This window comes from Dendrobates tinctorius, unplaced genomic scaffold (genome assembly GCF_039654945.1).
Source record: "Dendrobates tinctorius isolate UK_male_01 unplaced genomic scaffold, ASM3965494v1 ptg000024l, whole genome shotgun sequence".
Lineage (NCBI taxonomy): Eukaryota > Metazoa > Chordata > Amphibia > Anura > Dendrobatidae > Dendrobates > Dendrobates tinctorius.
In genome coordinates, this window is record NW_027361692.1 from 14,962,778 (window position 1) to 14,983,702 (window position 20,925).

Sequence of the window (20,925 nt, forward strand, 5' to 3'; positions counted from 1 at the left end):
ATCATGAATATTGTCATTATAAAGCTTTTTTCAAACTGTAATCTATTGGTGTATGATATTTTCCTGATGAAAACCTTAGACTGGAATAAAAAAATAAACCTCTATATGTACCAGTTAGATACTGTATATATTTATACTCACATTTCCACTTATATCTCTATATACCTATATATAGACATTTATATCTATATAAAAGGTTTTGAGCAGCTGTGGAAGAAATCCTGCAAAGTAAGAATGCTTTAGACAATAGAAGTGTTAATAATTTATCTTTATCGATTACCAAAACGCAAAGTGAATCCGCAAAAGAGATATCTAAATCAAATCAATATTTGGTGTGCTGCCTCAAAGATAGAATTAATTCTTCTAGGTACACTTGCACAAAAGTCAGGGATTTTGTAGAATTATAGTCAGGTGTATAATTAACCAAACAGGTGACAATGGCAATCATTTTTACATGTAGGTTGAAACAGGATGATTAAAACTGGATGAGGAACCGCTAAATTCTGCTACAAAGGTGAAATTGTGGGAGGCAGTTTAATGTTAATGTTAATGGTATTTATACTGAATCAGTAAGGCCTCCCAAAGGAAAACATTTTAAAGCAAACTGGGGTTACAAGATGTGTTGTACAAGCTCTTTTGAAGAAAAGCCAAAGAAATAAGCAAAGTTGAGGACTGCAAATGCAGTATTCGGCAAAGTAAGCTTTGCACATCAGATGAAAGACACATCATGCTAACTTCAGGAGGAGCTATAGCTCTTTTCCAGAGCCTTTGTACTATCTTAACTTGAAAGCCCCCTATATTTCCATTAACAGATGACGGAGCTGAGCGGGGACTTGTATTTTTGGATTGAGTTGAAGCTTTTGTAGGGAACCTTTTACATAACATTTGGGAACACATTTATCCGGTGCTCTACGCCAAGCACTTACTTTGGAGTGTACATCTAAATCTGCGAGTGACGTGATTAAGATGGGAACCTAGAGGGATCCATTCACTATTATGTGGCAGCAAAGTTACTTTGGACTGCTTCTGGCCTCTGTTCAGCGATGAACTTCCGTTTAGAGGTGCACAAAACTGTGGTAAACTTCGCTTTTCTGCATGTCTAAAAAGATGAAAACTGCTGGATCATAAGCAGCCACCTGGCATCGACAGTGCCTCCATCTGCCTCATTATAGGGAATCTCCACTGAAGATTCCGTCTGAATTATGTTTTTCAGAAATTTACATGGAAACCTTGGTGTAAGCGCTCTGCGTAGAGTACAGGATAAATGTGAGTCGAGCCTATCTGCGATCTTTGGGAGGAAGAGTGAAAAATTCAACAGCAGATGAAGAATTAGTTTTATTTATTTTTTATGCTGTGCTTTGTGTGATATAAGTGATTCAACAACTTTATTGTTCGGGTTGGTGCGATTGCAGCAATACCACATTTATAGCTTTTTTATGGTTGGCTGCTGTCACACACTAAAAAACGCTTTTAAGCATTGCAATATTTTGATATTTTGCCATAATTTTTCCATATTTCGGCTGACATAGTCATGTGAGGGCTTGTTTTTTGTAGAACGAGTTAACTTATTTATTGGTACTATTTTTGGGCACATGACATTTTTGATCGCTTTCCATTCCGATTTTTGGGAGGCATGATGAGCACAAAACAGCAATTTTTTTTTTCGGTTCTTTTTATGCCGTTCCGCGTGTGGTAAAATTAGTAAGGCAGCTTTATGCTTCCAGTCAATGTGATTACAGTGATAACACATTTATACAGTCATATGTTAAAGTTTGGGCACCCCTATTAATGTTAACCTTTTTTCTTTATAACAATTTTGTTTTTTGCAACAGCTATTTCAGTTTCATATATCTAATAACTGATGGACTCAGTTATGTTTCTGGATTCAAATGAGGTTTATTGTACTAACAGAAAATGTGCAATCTGCATTTAAACAAAATTTGACCGGTGCAAAAGTATGGGCACCCTTATCATTTTCTTGATTTGAACACTCCTAACTACTTTTTACTGACTTCCTGAAGCACTAAAGTGGTTTTGTGACCTCATTGAGCTTTGAACTTCATAGCAAGGTGTATCAAATCATGAGAAAAGGTATTTAAGGTGGCCACTTGCAAGTAGTTCTCCTATTTGATTCTCCTATGAAGAGTGGCATCATGGGCTCCTCAAAACAACTCTCAAATGATCAGAAAACAAAGATTATTCAACATAGCTTTTCAGGGGAAGGATACAAAAAGTTGTCTCAGAGATTTAACCTGTCAGTTTCCACTGTGAGGAACATAGTAAGGAAATGGAAGAACACAGTTACAGTTCTTGTTAAGCCCAGAAGTGGCAGGCCAAGAAAAATATCAGAAAAGTAGAGAAGAAGAATGGTGAGAACAGTCAAGGACAATCCACAGACCACCTCCAAAGACCTGCAGCATCATCTTGCTGCAGATGGTGTCACTGTGCATTGGTCAACAATACAGCACACTTTGCACAAGGAGAAGCTGTATGGGAGAGTGATGAGAAAGAAGCCGTTTCTAGAAGCACGCCACAAACAGAGTCGCCTGAGGTATGCAAAAGCACATTTGGACAAGCCAGTTACATTTTGGAAGAAGGTCCTGTGGACTGATGAAACAAAGATTGAGTTGTTTGGTCATACAAAAAGGTGTTATGCATGGAGGCTAAAAAATACAGCAGTCTAAGAAAAACACTTGCTACCCACAGTAAAATTTGGTGGAGGTTCCATCATGCTTTGGGGCTGTGTGGCCAATGCCGGCACCGGGAATCTTGTTAAAGTTGAGGGTCACATGGATTCAACTCAGTATCAGCAGATTCTTGACAATAATGTGCAAGAATCAGTGACGAAGTTGAAGTTACACAGGGGATGGATATTTCAGCAAGACAATGATCCAAAACACCGCTCCAAATCTACTCAGGCATTCATGCAGAGGAACAATTACAATGTTCTGGAATGGCCATCCCAGTCCCCAGACCTGAATATCATTGAACATCTGTGGGATGATTTGAAGCAGGCTGTCCATGCTAGGCGACCATCAAACTTAACTGAACTGGAATTGTTTTGTAAACAGGAATGGTCACAAATACTTTCATTCAGGATCCAGGAACTCATTAATAGCTACAGGAAGCGACTAGAGGCTGTTATTTTTGCAAAAGGAGGATCTACGAAATATTAATGTCACTTTTATGCTGCGGTGCCCATACTTTTGCACCGGTCAAATTTTGCTAAAATACAGATTGCACATTTTCTATTAATACAATAAACTTCATTTGAATCCAGAAATATAACTGAGTCCATCAGTTATTAGATATATGAAACTGAAATAGCTGTTGCAAAAACCAAAATTGTTATAAAGAAAAAAGGTTAACATTAATAGGGGTGCCCAAACTTTAACATATGACTGTATAGTTTTTTTATATATATAGTTTATGTTTTGGTGCTTTTGCACAATAAAATTTTTTTGAAAAAATAATTGATTTTTTCATTTTTTGCTTATTGAGCTGTATGGTGGCTTGCTTTTTGTGGGACAAGATGCCATTTTCAGACATACCATTTTTATTTAGATTGGTCTTTTTGATTGTGTTTTATTCCACTTCTTGTTTGCCGGTACAATGCCAAAGCATAGTCTTTTGCTTCATTTTTTTTTTAATTAGTGTTCACTGAAGTAGTTAACTAGCTGGAGAGTTTTATAAGTCAGGTTGTTCTGCACATGGCAATACAAAACATGTACTTCTTTTTTTTTTACATAAATAAATGTATTTATTAGATTAATATTTTTTCCTTTTTTTGCTCTTTATTTTGTGCTTTTTAAAAAATAATTTTACAATTTGTATTAACTTTTTTTAAACTTTTTTACATTTTCCCAGGATGGGACATCAATTTCAAACCTACAGATCTCTGATCTAATACTCTACAATGCATTGCAGAGCATTAGAACAGCATCTGACATGCAGGGAGGAGGCGTGTCAGCTTGTGCTCTCAGCGTGAGCTGACAGCCCACTGTCCCTGGGTGACCCTGCGGCCATCTTTCGGCCTGGAGTCAGCATGGAGACCATCGGCATGACGCGATCGCATCATGTTGTGCAGATTGGAGAACAGAGGGAGCTCCCTCCCTCTACAATGCCCTGTGATGTCGCTGTCATTAGTGACAGCGGTATCACAAGGGATAAACGCCCACAAATGGTGCCAGCACCGATGTTGGGCACTGCTGCAGGGTGTCAGCTCTCACATAGAGATGAGACTCGCACTCAATCGCGTAAGCTTATAGAGTGAGCCTGCGTGATCACGGTGCCATATATAGGGTGGTTTGCGGGAACACAGCTCCTGTAGCATTGTATATATATGGTGCATGTCATGAAGGGGTTAATGATAGCTGCAAGCATACAAAATTATGCACTTCATGTGATTTTTTTAATTCATTTTTTCTTCCCTTTCTTTCAAAAGCCATAACATTATATAGTGGGGAAAATAGTATTTATTCCAATTGTGCAAGTTCTCCCACTTAAAAGGTGAGCGAGGCCTTTAATTGACATCATAGGTAGACCACAACAATGAGAATCAAAATGAAAAAACAAATCCAGAAAATCACCTTGTCTGATTTGGTAAGAGTTATTTTTCAAATTATGGTGGAAAATAAGCATTTGGTCATTAACAAAAGTTCATCTCAATATTTTGTTATATATCCTTTGTTAGCAATGACAGAAGTCAAATGTTTTCTGTAAGTCTTCATAAGGTTGGCACACACTGTTAGTGGTATTTTGGCCCATTCCTCCATACATATCTCCTCTAGAGCAGTGATGTTTTAGGCCTGTGGCTGGGCAACATGGATTTTCAAATTCCTCCAATGGTTTTCTATGGGGTTAAGATCTGGAGACTGGCTAGGCCACTCCAGGACCTTCATATGCTTCTTATGAAGCCATTCCTTCATTGCCCTGGCAGTGTGCTTGGGATCACTATCATGCTGAAAGACCCATCCACATTTCATCTTCAATGCCCTTGCCGATTCAAGGAGGTTTGCACTCAAAATCTCAAAATACATGGCCCCATTCATTCTTTCATGTACATGGATCAGTTGTCCTGGTCCCTCTTGCAGAGAAACAGCCTCAAAGCTTGATGTTGCCACCCTAATGCTTCACAGTACGTATGGTGTTCTTTGGATGCAATTCAGCATTCTTTCTCCTCAAAACACAACAAGTGTTTTCATATGACATTCTCCCAGTACACTTCTGGATAATCCAAATGATCTCTAGCAAACTTCAGATAGGCCTGGACAAGTACTGGCTTAAGCAGGGGGACACATCTGGCACTGCAGGATCTGACTCCCTGGTGGCGTAGTGTGTTACTGATGGTAGCCTTTGTTACAGTGGTCTCAGCTCTATGCAGGTGATTCACTAGGTCCCCCCATGTGGTTCTGGGATTTTTGCTCACCATTCTAGTGATCATTTTAACCCCATGGGGGAGATCTTGTGTAGAGCCCTAGGTCGAGAGAGATTATCAGTGGACTTGTATGTCTTCTATTTTCTTATTATTGCTCCCACAGTTGATTTCATCACACCAAGCTGCTTGCCTATCGCAGATTCAATTTCTCAACCTGGTGCAGAGCTACAATTTTGTTTCTGGTGTCCTTCGACAGCTCTTTGGTCTTCACCATAGTGGAGTATGGAGTGTGACTGTTTGAGGTTGTGGACAGGTGTCTTTCATGCTAATAAGTTCAAACAGGTGCCATTACTACAGGTAATGAGTGGAGGACAGAGGAGCTACTTAAAGAAGAAGTTACAGGCCTGTGAGAGCCAGAAATCTTACATGTTTTTAGGTGACCAAACACTTATTTTCCACCAGAATTGTAAAAATAAATCTTGCCAAATCAGACAAGGTGATTTTCTGGATTTGTTTTCTCATTTTAACTCTCATAGCTGTGGTCTATGATGTCAATTACAAGCCTCTCTCATCTTTTTAAGTAGGAGAACTTGCACAATTGGTGGCTGACTAAACCCTTTTTTTCTCAACTGTATGTTTGACATAAGTGTATGAGGGATTTTTTTGTGGGACGATTTATCATTTTGAACAGCACCATTGTTTTTTACCATGCAATTTAAAATTCCATGAAATGGTGAAAAAATCCCACATTTCTACCATTGTTTGTTGTGTTTTGCTCTTACGTTATTCATTCGAAAAAATAAAAGTTGCTTTGTAAAGTGATTCTGTAGGTCAGTACAATTGCAGTGATACCAAACTTGCAATTTTTTTTATTTAAGATTATAAAAATTGGGCTTTTGTCATCATTTTCTGAGATCCATAACATTTTAATTTTGCAGTCGATAAAGCTGGGTGAGGACATGATTTTTGCTGTGCAAGCTTAATTTTTACTGATTTGGGGGTACATTCAACACTTTTAGTTTATTTCATTATATGGTGGAGTTGTCCCAACTGAAAAAGCACAGTAATGGAATTTAGATTTTTTCTTTATCTTTTACCATATGTGTTAGTTCATTTTATATTTTAATATATTGAACTTTTACAGATGCAGCTACCCCAAATATGTTTAATTTCCTATTTCTTGATTTTTATGGGCTAGTATTTCTTTATTTTTTAGATTTTAAACTCTTTGGGACCTCCAATAGACTTAGGGTATGTTCCCACGGTCAGTAAACGCTGCGGGATAGATGCTGCGTACATCCACAGCATCCAACCCACAGGGGCCAGATTTTACAGCATAGTGGATGGGATTTCAAGGAATCCCATGTCTTCTATGTGTGCACCGATGCCCGCGGCTTCCCTGCGGAGACAGACATGCAGCGTGTCTTTCCAGACAGCAGCATGTCAATTTATCTTGCGGAGATGCAAGTCTCCACAAGATAAAGTTCACCCAGACAATGTATTAAACGCGGTGAATCCGCACAGTTCAATGAACACATTCGGAATCACCACGTGTACAAAAGCCGGCCCCACTTTGGACGAAGCGGACATGTGCTGTGTTCAAAGCACTGCCGATTACTGACCATGGGGACATATCCTAAAATATCCAGGTTGTCCATATATTACTCTGCAATCATGTTCTAAAATATTATTGCAGAGTAAGCAGTTGCATTAGATCAGGAGCAGGAAGCCAACTGTCACATTCAGCTGGACTTTCCGTAGTGAAAGCAGAGGTGGTTTATGACCATCTCTGCCTTCCTGATCGCTATACACACCACACTCCATTCAATTTCAACCACAGGGAAGAGGAACAGGGAATCAAGACACCTGTTCCAGTGTTTAGTGGGACACCTAGGCTTCAGACCATAGTTGATAAATATTATACTGAATAAATACATGAATACAAAACTCCTTCTAATGTTGATTGCATGGAGCCAGAATTGTATCATCTAACCTCATAGCAAGAAAAGCAAGATATTTTCATTACAACAAAAATGAAGCTCCAATTATTCTGCAAATACATTATGAATTTCATCAGCACCATGCAGTAAATGGATGAATTATGCTTGATGCACAGTTTACCCCTATATCTGTGTAGATGGATGTTGCTGATTTGGAGCACTGTTGCATAGAAGCAACTTATGAAAGTATTGCCTTTCTTAGCCTTTAGTAATAGTGTTTTAGAAACAGTGTTTAACATTGTCCCTATGTGAACAATATGTAATATGAAATGATCACAAATTCTAATATGTCAGGTGGTGACATGTTAAACTGATCTCTGTTCGTTTAGCTATTGATACAAATGTTAGTCAAGAAAATGTTTTTAAAAACTTACACGTTCTCCTTTTGGACCTCTGTCTCCTGGCCGTCCTGGGACCCCCTAAAAAATAGAAAGAGATATTTATTTAAAAGATTTTGGAGAAAAAAAAAATGAAAATTGCAACAAAAATGTTATTGTTTGTTCACTGAAGTTATTACAAGCAATGAAATTAAACATGACTCACCGGTGAACCTGGTAATCCATCATTTCCGTTTCTTCCCTAGAAATGATATATGGAATTTTAGTCGCTGAATTGCATTGCATAGCCGCACATGAGTTTTAGATCATCAGTTCTCTTTCCTCATCAAGCTATGAAAAAGCGCACACTATGTACCCAGTAAGGGTGATTATAGGGACTATTTATCAAAGTCTGCAAGTTGCAAAAACTGATAGAAATCTTGTACAACAAACAAAATAAAATTTATCTAAAATTGAATTTTTTTTATCATGGAAATGTTACTTTATTTAGCAAATACAGAAAAGCTTATGGTAGAAATAACAGAAAATTGATGCCATGCAATGCTTTGCATTTAGTCTTTGAAGAACTCCATTAAGTATACTGCAGTAAATAACACTAAAATATAATCAATAAAGGTTCCTATACTAACAACATTCTCAAATATATTATGGTTAAAGAAGTACTCCTTCCATCAATGGTTTCATCCTCTTAATATATTGCAATCATCATATTATACAGCTCTGTGGACTTACAATTGCTCATTTTCCCTTCTATCCAGTTAATTCTTCTGTATTCTCCACTTTATGTGGAAACAGGAATTATTTTATGCCTGCATTTATCATTTCCCACTTCAACTCCTGACCCAGCTGCTCCCAGCCAGGGACTTTTGCAGTGACTCGTGACCCATACAGGGAAAATAGACCTCCTGTTTCTATATGGAGCATAGAAGAATACAGCTAGTCAGTGTTTAATCACGTGAAGTCATAGACCTAATGGAAAGGAGAAGAATTAGCTGAGCAGAAAGACAAAATCAGCAATTGTAAGTACATAGTGCCAATATAATATGATGATTGCAATACATTGAGGCTGTGTGCCCACGATGCGATTTTTAATCATTTTTGCCACGATTTTTGGTGCGAAAATGCTGCGAAAACATTTTAAAAACTCGTACAGAACGCACCCCATGCATTCCTATGGCATTCCGCACATGCTGTGCTAATGCTGCACTTTTTTCAGCGGCAGAATTGCATCACGGAAAAAATCACAGCATGCTCATTCTTTTTGCGGAATCGCAAAAAAATTGCCGCTATTTCGCACCCATAGGAATGCATGAGAACCGCTTACTTCCCACATGTGGCTATGCCAACCATGCGCAAAGTTAAGCGTCTCATGTGCGGATGGTACCCACGGTGTGGAGGAGAGGAGACTGTCCTCCAGGCCCTGGGTACCATACCCCTGTAAAAAAAAGAATAAAAAATAAAAAATCAGGGTATATTTACCTTCCGGTGTCACACGCAGCCTTCCCGGGCCTCAGCGTTCCCAGTAATGCCTTAGGGCAAGGACCTGTGATGACGTAGTCTCGCATTACTCTAGTGGTCTCCTGAGATCACTATAGCAACGCGAGACCAACGTCATCACAGGTCTCGCAAGGCATCGCTGGGAATGGGACTGTCGCTGAGACAGCGCGGGACGTCGGATGGTAAATATACCCCGATTTTTTATTTTTTTATCATTTTTAGCATTCTATCTTTTACTATTGATGCCGCATAGGCGGCCTCAATAGTAAAAAGCTGGTCACACTTGTCAAACACTATGTTTGACGAGTGTGACCAACCTGTCAATCACTTTCCAAGTGATGCTACAGATCGCTTGGAAAGTGCTTGAATTTCGCATGTGAAAATCGCGGCAAAATCGTGAACATAATCGCTGTAAAATCGCGCGGAAAAAAACACGCGATTTCAGGGAAGGAGTCCGGTTTTTAGTGTCCGATTTAAAACGCTACGTGGGCACATAGCCTAAGAAGATAAAAACTTTGACAGAAGTGCTTCTTTAAAATGTATTGGAGCAATGAAAACCTTTAGTTATATTATTAGCATACTATATACTTATGCAAACACTGACTAATTACAGAATATTTAATTTCATTTGTTGTCATGCTGATACTTAAGACAAATCAAAGACACTGTAAATCATTAGGTCACATTCACAAGTTCAGTATTTGGTGAGTTTTTACATCAGTATTTGTAAGACAAAACCAGGAGTTGAACAGACCGCTCCCGGCACTTTAAGCCCCAAAATACTGCAATCTAACAAGATTGCAGCCTTTGGGAGCCAGCACAGGGATTGTCAGCCCCTCTGCTTTTGTATCGGAGACTTCGCAGTATGACGCAGATGCTGCTTCATCCGCATATTATAGAAGCAATCATCCTGCAAAAAATTATTGTCCCATAATGGTACTAAGTAAAAAAGTTAGGGAAAAGTAAAAATAAAATTTTAAAATAATTGTAAAAATAATAAAAAAATCAATATATTCTATTTCTAAATAAATATTTGAATGAAAAAAAAGTAAACAGTAAAAGTACACATATTTGGTAACGACCCGACCTATTAAACTGTCCCATTAGTTAACCCCTTAGTGAACACCATTAAATAAAACAAGGCAAAAAACAATGTTTTACCATCATACCGCCGAACAAAAAGTGGAATAACACGCGATCAAAAAGGCGGATATAAATAATCATGGTACCGTTGAAAACGTCATCTTGTCCCGCAAAAAACAAGCTGCCATACAGCTCCATTAGTGGAAAAATAAAAAAGTTATAGCTCTCAGAATAAAGTGATGCAAAAAAAATATTTTTTCTATAAAATAGTTATTATTGTATAAAAGCAACAAAACAGAAAAAAATGATATAAATAACATATCGCTGTCATCGTACTGACCCGAAGAATAAAACTGCCTTATCAATTTTACCACATATGGAATGGTATTAACCCCCCAAAAAAGAAATTCATGAATTGCAGGTTTTTCATCATTCTGTCTCCCAAAAATCAGAATAAAAAAACTATAAAAAAATCATGTGCCCGAAAATGTTACCAATAAAAACGTCAGTTCGTACCACAAAAAAACTAGAACCCACATGACTCTGTGGGCCAAAATATGGAAAAATTATAGTTCTCAAAATGTGGTGATGCAAAAACAATTTTTTGCAATAAAAAGCGTCTTTTAGTGTGTGACAGCACCCAAACATAAAAACATTAGTTTTCAAACTGGACTGTGCCAAGATGCAACGCTGAGAACCACTAGTGAATGAGCTGCTGGGAACGCAGCATCAGTAACCGGGGGTGATGTCATAGAGGTTACCTCCAGTCACTGGGCTCTGTTCCCAGCCAGGCTGAGCTGCAGTGATATCTGGGGTCACTTATAAAATTCACATACCAGGAAGCAGAAGATTAGTTCCAAAAAGGGGGCACTTGTTGGGCATTGCCACTGTTAAGGCACATCTAGATAAATTCCTTGGGGGGTCTAGTTTCCAAAATGTGGTCACTTGTGGGGGGTTCCACTGTTTAGGCACATCAGGGGCTCTCGAAACACAACATGATGCCTGCAGACCAATCCATCAAAGTCTACATTTCAAAACATCACTACTTCTCTTCTCTGCCATGCGCCCAAACAGTAGTTTTCGCGCACATATGGGGTACCAGTGCACTTAGGACAAATTGGAAAACAACTTTTGGGGTCCAATTTCTCCTGTTATCGTTGGGAAAATAAAAAATTGTGGGTTAAAAAAATCATTTTTGTTGGAAAAAATATGATTTTTTATTTTCTCGCCCGGGCGTTATAAACTTTAGTGAAACACTTGGGGGGTTCAAGTTCTCACCACACATCTAGATAAATTCCTTAGGGGGTCTAGTTTCCAAAATGGTGTCACTTTTGGAGGGTTTCCATTGTTTAGGCACATCAGGGGCTGTCCAAACACAACATGGCATCCGATCTGAATTCCAGCCAATTTACGTTGAAAAAGTCAAACGGCGCTCCTTCCCTTCCGAGCTCTGCCATGCGCCCAGTGGTTTATCCCCACATATGGAGTATCAGCATACTCAGGATAAATTGCAAAATAACTTTTGTGGTCCAGTTTCTCCTGTTACCCTTGGAAAAATAGAAATTAGGTGGGAAAAATCATTTTTGTGGAAAAAATATGATTTTTTTAAATTTTACGGCTCTACCTTATAAACTTCTGTGAAGCCCTTGGGGGTTCAAAGTGGCCACCACACATCTAGATAAGTTCCTTGGGGGTCTAGTTTCCAAAATGGTGTCACTTGTGTGGGGTTTCCACTCTTTAGGCACATCAGGGGCTCTCCAAACACAATATGGCATCTGATCTCAATTCCAGACAATTTTGCATTGAAAAGTCAAACGGCGCTCCTTCCCTTCCTAGCTCTGCCATGCGTCTAAACAGTGGTTCTCTCCCACATGTGGGGTATCAGCGTACTCAGGAAAAATTGTACAATAACTTTTGGGGTCCAATTTCTCCTCTTACCCCTGAGAAAAAAAAAATTTGGATCTGAAGTAATTTTTTTGTGAAAAAAGTTAAATGTTCTTTTTTTTAAACATCCCAAAAATTCCTGTGAAGCACCAGAAGGGTTAATAAACTAAAACTAATAATGTGGTTTGGAGCACCTTGAGGCATGCAGTTTTAAGAATGATGTCACTTTTGGTATTTTCTATCATATAGACCGCTCAAAGTGACTTCAAATGTGATGTGGTCCCTAAAAAAAATGGTGCTGTAAAAATGAGAAATCGCTGTTTAAATTTTAACCCTTATAACTTCCTAACAAAAAAAATTTGGTTCCAAAATTGTGCTGATGTAAAGTAGACATGTGGGAAATGTTACTTATAAAGTATTTTGTGTTAAATATCTGTGTGATTAAAGGGCATAAAAACTCAAAGTTGGAAAATTTCCAAATTTTGGAAATTTTTGCCAAATTTCTATTTTTTTCCCAAAAAAACGCAAGTCATATCAAATAAATTTTACCACATTCATGAAGTACAATATTTTACGAGAAAACATTGTCAGAGTCACCAGGATCCATGGAAGTGTTCCAGAGTTATTACTTCATAAAGGGACAGTGGTCAGAATTTTAAAAATTGGCCTTGTCATTAACCACCCCTGGGGGTAAAGGGGTTAACTTACAAATACTGATGTAAAATACTGATCAAAAAGTTAACATAAGCACATGGCCTTATAATACTACTCATACACAATATCTTTTAAACTCAGGCAAACCCAACAAGTTTTTCAAGAAGTTTTTTTCCTAAGGTATCCTTTAAGTTGTTACTTCTATAGTTAACTGTTTGTTTTTCTGATTATTTTAACCATCAGTATTTTTGGAGCATTTTTTCCATGTTTTTTGTGGTCTTTTTACTGTTTTTTGGTTAATTTTCACTTCATTGAAAAAGAAACCGCTAGCATTTTTTTTAAGAAAAAGCATTTTCAAAACTTTCCAAAAAACATCCGTTCTTCTTCCAGGAGTCTTTGGAGATTTACTATTGACTTTCTTAGCGGAAAATGCAAGAATATTAGACACTTCACTTCTTTTAACCTCTTGGTGTTATTAGAAACCTGAAAAGCCTAAACATATAAACCACAAGTTGTTTTTACATAGAAATTCATGGGTTAATTGTTTTGAACTTTTTGACAGGTATTTCAGACAGTTTCCACATTGGAATCCACTTGAAAAAGATGTAATGTGCGCTTACTCTAAGATATGGTTTGAGTCAGTTTTTGGAGTTACTATTAAATTATCAAATGCTTTTAACTTTTAAAGAACTTTTACTATATATAACATCTGCAATACCGCCTTTAAAATGTTTTTTATTAAATTGTATTTTTTTCTTTTCCATATAGGTCAATGGAAAAAAATAACAAAATTGCATTTTTTGAACTGTAAAGTAAACAGGGAGAGAATCTGACCTGAGCTGGTAGTGCAGGATCAGATTGGAAGTAAGAAATAGATATTGATTTTAGCATTAAAAGGGCCATGTCTGTATGTGAGTATTTGATTTTTTTCTAAATTAAGGTTTTCTGATCTTGTCTGCTAATTTCTGCATGTATTTGTGTGATGGAAGGCGCTTTGAAGGTCAACTCTTGAAATGATATTTCTAGCTTTTTTCTAAAGAAGACATTGCTGCAAATAATGGAAAGGTTAGAGGTATAGGGCAGCCATTTGTAGAAGCAGAATGTATTCATAATTTTGCCCCCAATTTGTATATTACCGTATATTCATTAGTTAAAATCTTCAAGCAACGATAGGATTTCTAAACTCTACATTTCACTTAAAGAGAATCTGTCAGCAGGTTTTTCCTATGTAGTATGAGAGCAGCATGATGTAGGGTCAGATAACCTGATTCCAGTGATGTTATAAGTTACTGGATGGCTTGGAGTATTTTTGATAGAATCCCAGTTTTCTCTGCTGTACAAATAGCAGTGGTCAGAATGCTGAGCTGTGTATAACCCCACCCACACCCCTGATTGTCAGCTTCCTTGGTACGTTGTGAATTATCAGCAAGCTAACAGTCAGGAGTGAGACTGCAGTTACACAGATTAGCTGGACTGGCCTGCACGTGAGACCTAGTCAGGCAGTGATAAATACCTGTTGATAATATACTGATTGTATTCAAACTACAGTACACAGCCTAGTAAGTGACACATTGTGATAATCAGGCTCTCTTTCCATATAATATGCTGCTCTCATATTAAATAGCAAAAAGATGCTGACAGATTCTCTTTAATGGTTTCACATTGTCAAGGCTCAAATTGGAATATCTACAAATACTCGTATATCTGAATCCCCAACCGCTCCCATTCTTAATGCTATTAATGCATCAATATAACATTTGTTTAAAGGAAACATGTCACCTGATTCATGCCATCCAAACTGTGGGAAGCAAGACTCTGAACCTGGCTGAATATTTGTAGCCAGAAATACAGGTGCTTCTCACAAAATTAGAATATCATCAAACAGTTAATTCATTTCCGTTTTTTAACCCCGTAATGTCCAATGATGGGCATAGCCCGTCATTGGATGTCTCCCCCGCTTTGATGAGTGCTCCAGCGGTGAGCCCACATCAAATCCGGGACATGTCAGCTGTTTTGAACAGCTGACATGTGCCCACAATAGGTGTAGGTGGAATTGCGATCCATTTGTGCCTATTAACCCGTTAAACACTAAAGTCAAACACAGACAGATGCATTTAACCTGCGTTTCTGGCTGCGCAGCCGGAAATGCGTGCATCGCTGACCCCCGATCATGTGACAGGGGCATAACAACAAGAGGTCTTCTAAAAGACCTCTATGGTTGTTGATGCCGCATTGCTATGAGCGCCATCCAGTGGTCGGCGCTCAAAACAATGCTGTATTTCTGCTACATATAGGCAATCTGCTCATTGCCTATATGTAGCAGAGCCAATCAAGTATGGGATGCTTCTAGCCTCCCATGGAGGCTATTGAAGCATGCCAAAATTAAAAAAAATGTTTTAAAAAATATGAAAAAAGTAAAAAAATATAAAAGTTTAAATCACCCCCCTTTTGCCCCATTCAAACTAAATCAATTAAAAAAAAATCACACAGACACATATTAGGTATTGCCGCATTCAGAATCGCCCCCAAACTATCAATATAAAAAAGGATTAACCCAATCGCTAAACGGCGTAGCAGTAAAAAAACGCCAGAATTATGTTTTTTTGGTCGCTGTGACATTGCATTAAAATGCAATAACGGGCGATTAAAAGAATATATCTGCACAAATGTGGTATAATTAAAATGTCAGCTCGGTGTGCAAAAAATAAGCCCTCACCCAACCCCAGATCACGAAAAATGGAGATGCTACGGATCTTCGAAGATGGCGCAATTTTTTTTTTTTAACAAACTTTGGAATTTTTTTCATCACTTAGATAAAAAAGAACCTAGACATATTTGGTGTCTATGAACTCAAAATGACCTGAAGAATCATAAGGACAAGTCACTTTTAGCATTTAGTAAACCTAGCAAAAAAGCCAAGCAAAAAGCAAGTGTGGGATTGCACTTTTTTTGCAATTTCATCGCTCTTGGAATTTTTTCCCATTTTGTAGTACAAGACATGGAGAACCAATGGTGTTGTTCAAAAGTACAACTCATCCCGCAAAAAACAAGCCCTCACATGGCCATTTTTATGGTAAAATAAAAAGTTATGGCTCTGGAAAGAAGGGGAGGGAAGGGGTTAATACAAAAAAGTGAAACTCATATTATATGGAGTCATTACAAACAGAGTGATGTATTTCAAGTGTTTATTTCTGTTAATGTTGATGATTATGGCTTACAGCCAATGAAAACCCAAAAGTCATTATCTCAGTAAATTAAAATACTTTATAACACCAGCTTGAAAAATGATTTTAAAATTTGAAGTGTTGGCCTACTGAAATGTATGTTCAGTAAATGCACTCACTACTTGATCCGGGCTCCTTTTGCATCAATTACTGCATCAACGCAGCATGGCATGGAAGCGATCAGCCTGTGGCACTCTGAGGTGTTATGGAAGCCCAGGTTGGTTTGATAGCAGCCTTCACCTCATCTGCATTGTGGGGTCTGGTGTCTCCCATTTTCCTCTTGCCAAAACCCCATAGATTCTCTATGGGGTTAAGATTAGGCGAGTTTGCTGGCCAATCAAGCACAGTGATACTGTTGTTTTTAAACCAGTTAAAGGTACTTTAGGCAGTGTGGACAGGTGACAAGTTGTGCTGGAGAATGAAATTTCCATCTCCAAAAAGCTTGTCGGCAGAGGGAAGCATAAAGTGCTCTAAACTTTCCTGGTAGACGGCTGCGCTGACTTTGGTCTCGATAAAACACAGTGGACCTACAACAGCAGATGACATGGCTCCCCAAACCATCACTGATTGTGGAGACTTCACACTAGACCTGAAGCATCTTGGATTGTGTGCCTCACCACTCTTTCTCCAGACTCTGGGACCTTGATTTCCAAATGAAATGCAAAATTTACTTTCATCTGAAAACAACAACTTGGACCACTGAGCAACAGTCCAGTTTTTTTCCTCCTTGACCCAGGTAAGATGCTTTTGATGTTGTCTATTGGTCATGAGTAGCTTGACACAAGGAATGTGACACTTGCAGCCCATGCTCTGGATAAGTCTGTGTGTGGTGGCTCTTGAAGCAATGACTCCAGCAGTAGTCCACTCTGTCATGACACCGGCCCCTGCTCCTGCTTACCTCTCTGTGCGCTCTGTCCGGCGTGCTCCTCGGCGCATCCCCGCACCCGGCCTCCGGCTTCCTCGGCGTCGGGTACGAGCACACAGCGCGCGGCCTGCTGGGTAATGTGATGTGCTAGCCCCGCCTCCAACATGGCGGCGCCCACTGCTACATATCCCCGGTGCCTGCTCAGGTAAGACGCCTGATTATCTTATGCGGTGACGCTGTCTGCTTCACACTCCTTGTGAATCTACCCCAAATTGTTTTCTTAACAATCCTTTCAAGGCTGCGGTTATCCCGGTTACTTGTGCACCTTTTTCTACCACACTTTTTCCTTCCACTCAACCTTCCATTAATACGCTTGGATACAGCACTCTGTGAACAGCCAGTTTCTTTAGCAATGTTTAGCAATGTTTCTTTAGCAACAGTCATGTTGAGTGTGTCAATGACTGTCTTCTGAACATCTGTCAAGTCAGCAGTCTTCTCCATGATTGTGGAGTCTACTGAAACAGATTAAGGGACCTCTTTAAACACTTAGGAAGCCTTTGCAGGTGTTTTTTGTTAATTATTCTAATTTACTGAGATAATGACTTTTGGATTTTCATTGGCTGTAAGCCATAATCATCAACATTAACAGAAATAAACACTTGAAATAGATCACTCTGTTTGTAGTGACTCTATACAATATATGAGTTTCACTTTTTGTATTGAAGAACTGAAATAATTTAACTTTGTGATGATATTCTAATTTTGCGAGAAGCACCTGTATACTTTTCAGCAATGCTGTAGTGTTTCAGAGAAAATATAGTTTGAAGATCCAGCCATAGTGAGAGACCTGTCAACCACCTACGACAGCCCCAGAATCAACAAATCTCATCTTCAGCAATGGTTCCTAGCAGGATCATCTAACTATATTTCTTTGATATACCATAGCATTTTAGAGGAAATATACCTGGCTGCAATTGTGCACTCAGGCTCTGATTAATGCTGCCCATAGTTTGGGCAACATGAATTAGGAACAGATTCCTTCATACAGATCTTCCTTATGTTTCTTAACAGAGGAAGTTGCAGCTTGAGAATTTTATTCTATATCTTTGCTTTGACACAGCTGTCCTCAATTGTAAAGCATCTTATTATTCTTGTTTTAATGCTTTTAACAATTTCCTTTTCACTGAAATAGTTGAACTCCCTAGGTACTGCCACAGAAGTGTTTTTTTTGGATCTTTTACAGTCTCGTTCAGTGTTCTCTTTTGTTGGTCTTAATACTTGCTTCTATGTCCATGGAGATAATCTGAGGCTCCATTTTGTCATCTTTGCTTCCATTTTAAGCCATCTCTAGGAGACTCCATGTGCTCATTTAGATTATTTGTATAAAGACCAGAAGTCACCTTTAATTGCTTTCACTATATGAAACATCACTCCACAGGACCAGTAACAAAGCTGATCTTCTGGCAAGGATGAAACATCACTGTTTGAAATCAAAGTGAACTTCCTTCAGCATAAATCTAACACCATTCCTGACTTTATGATCTCTGTCAGTGAATCAGAGGTAACAGCAGTGGGTTCTAGTAGTACTTTGAAACCGTACCATATATATGGATTAGTCTTGACTCTTTTTTTGCTTTTCTGCTTTCGCATCATCTGCCACACTGTGCCCAGAAGTGTTACGTTTTCTCCTACAGACATTTCTTGCATAGTTAATCCCGTCACTAAAATCCCTGAACATGCTACATCTACTGCAGCCTTCTCTGCCTGGATTCATATTACTCTTCGTTATTTCTACAGTACTGCAGTTCAGATTCAAAATTAAATTCTCCAACTTTTTATGTTAATTTTTGATGTATGATATCCTTTCTTCTGAAAGTGTTGGCACCCTTGAAACTGCTCTGGAAAATGAAATATTTCTCCCAGAAAATTATTGCAATTACATGTTTTGTTATACACATATTTATTTCCATTTTGTGTATTGGAACAACACAATAAAACTGAGAAAAAGGAAAATTAGACATCATTTCATACAAAACCTCAAAAATGGGCCTGACAAAATTGTTGGCACCTTTCCAAAATTGTGGGTAAACAGCTTTGCTTCAAGCATATGATGCTCATTCAGACTCCCCTGTGGTATGTAACAGGTGTGGGAAATAGAAAAATCACACCTGAAACCAGATAAAAAGGGGAGAAGTTGACTCAGTCTTTGAATTGTGTGTCTGTGTGTGCCATATAAAGCACGAAGAACAGAAAGAGAGAAAGAGAACGATCTGAGGACTTGAGAACCAAAATTGTTGAAAAATATCAACAGTCTCAAGATTACAAATCCATCTTTAGAGATGTTGTGTCATGATCCAGACCTGGTTTTGGGTCTGGTCTCTCCTTTCCCTGCCTGGTCATTCAGGGATTAACTTTCTTTGCCTCGTTCTAGTGTCAGGTCTGCTATTTCTCTGCGCTGCATCCTGCAGGAAGTGCCAGTTATATTTCCTGCCTACGGTGTGTGTAGCTGGCTCTGGTGAGATCCTGACTTGTCCTGCTGCGTTTAGCTGACTTTGCCTGTGTCTGTGTACCCCTCTCCTACCCGTCCCGACTCTTGTGTGTCCCTGTGTGTTTGGACTCCCCGGTACTCGACTCTGTTTTGGCTCTGACCTGAATCTGTCCCTTCCTTCTAGTACTTCTGCTACGGACCGGTACTGACTTTTTTTTGCTTCTCTGACTCTGTGTGTGAGATTCCCCTCGGTGCTATGCTACTCTTTGGTATCGACCCGGCTTGTCTGGCTATTCTGCTGCCACCTGGTGGTAGCCTCACTGCAGTGCTGCTGGTCTGCTCTGAACAGGATTCCAACCCTCTCTCCACTCTGCTGCCATCTAGTGGAGTTTGCGTTACTCTGCATTTACCTGCAGTGCTGCAGCGTGACATCTTGATGTTCCTTTGTCTACAGTGCACAACATAATCAAGAATTTTACAACCCATTATACTGTACCTAATCTTCTTGGGAGTGGACGGCAGAGAAAAATTGATGAAAGGTTGCAACACAGGATAGTCCAGATAGTGGAGAAGCGGCCCCAATCAAGTTCCAAGGAAATTCAAGCTGTCCCGCAGGCTCAGGAAACATCAGTGTCAGCATGAACTATCTGTCGACATTTGAATGAAATGCTATGTGTGGAGACTCGGGAGAAGCCCACTGCTGACACAGAGATGTAAAACAGGTAGCTTACAGTTGACCAACATGTATGCAAGTAAGCCAAAATCCTTCTGGGAAAGTGTCTTGTAGAAAGATGAGACAAATATAGAGTGGATTGGTAAAGGACATCATTGTATTGTTTATCGAAAACTGAATGAGTCCTACAAGGAAAAGAACACAGTCAAATATGGTGGAAGTTCAAAGATGCTTTGGGGTTGTTTTCCTGCCTCTGGCCCTGGGTGCCTTGACTGTGTGCAAGGCATCATGAAGTCTGAAGATTATCATAGGATTTTGGGTCGCAATGCAGTACCCAGTGTCAGAAAGCTGGTTTTGCATTTAGGTCATGTGTGTTCCAGTAGGACAATGATCCCAAACATATTTCAAGAAGCACCCATAAATGAATGCAAACAAAATGCTGGAGAGTTCTGAAGTGGCCAGCAATGAGTTGGATCTCAATCGCATTGAACACATGTGGAGACTGGAGAGATCTTAAAATTGCCATTGGTAGAAGGCACCCTTAAAATATAAGAGACCTAGAGCAGTTTGCAAAAGATGAGTGGTCCAAAATTCCAGGTGAGACGTGTAAGAAGCTTGTTGATGGTTATAGGAAGCGATTGATTGGAGTTATTTATTACAAGGGATGTGTAACCAAATATTAAATTGAGGGTGCCAACAATTTTGTCCAGCCCATTTTGGGGTTTTGTGTGAAATGATGTTCAATTTGCCTTCTCTTCTCTATTTTTTGTGTTGTTCCAATACACACAAAGGAATAAACATGTGTATAACAAAATGTGTAATTGCAATAATTTTCCAGGAGA

The 20,925-nt window shown here is 38.9% G+C and overlaps 1 protein-coding gene across 1 annotated transcript in view; it reads right to left on the reverse strand.

Annotated features, from left to right (window-relative positions):
• COL19A1 (collagen type XIX alpha 1 chain) overlaps positions 1-20,925 on the reverse strand; it is a 1,445,738-nt gene that overhangs the window by 67,878 nt on the left and 1,356,935 nt on the right. Inside the window, exons 46-47 of the mRNA XM_073569423.1 lie at positions 7,921-7,956; positions 7,752-7,796 (exon numbers count right to left, since the gene is read on the reverse strand). Coding sequence (XP_073425524.1) covers positions 7,752-7,796; positions 7,921-7,956 — 81 coding nt within the window. The remainder of the gene's footprint in view (positions 1-7,751; positions 7,797-7,920; positions 7,957-20,925) is intronic.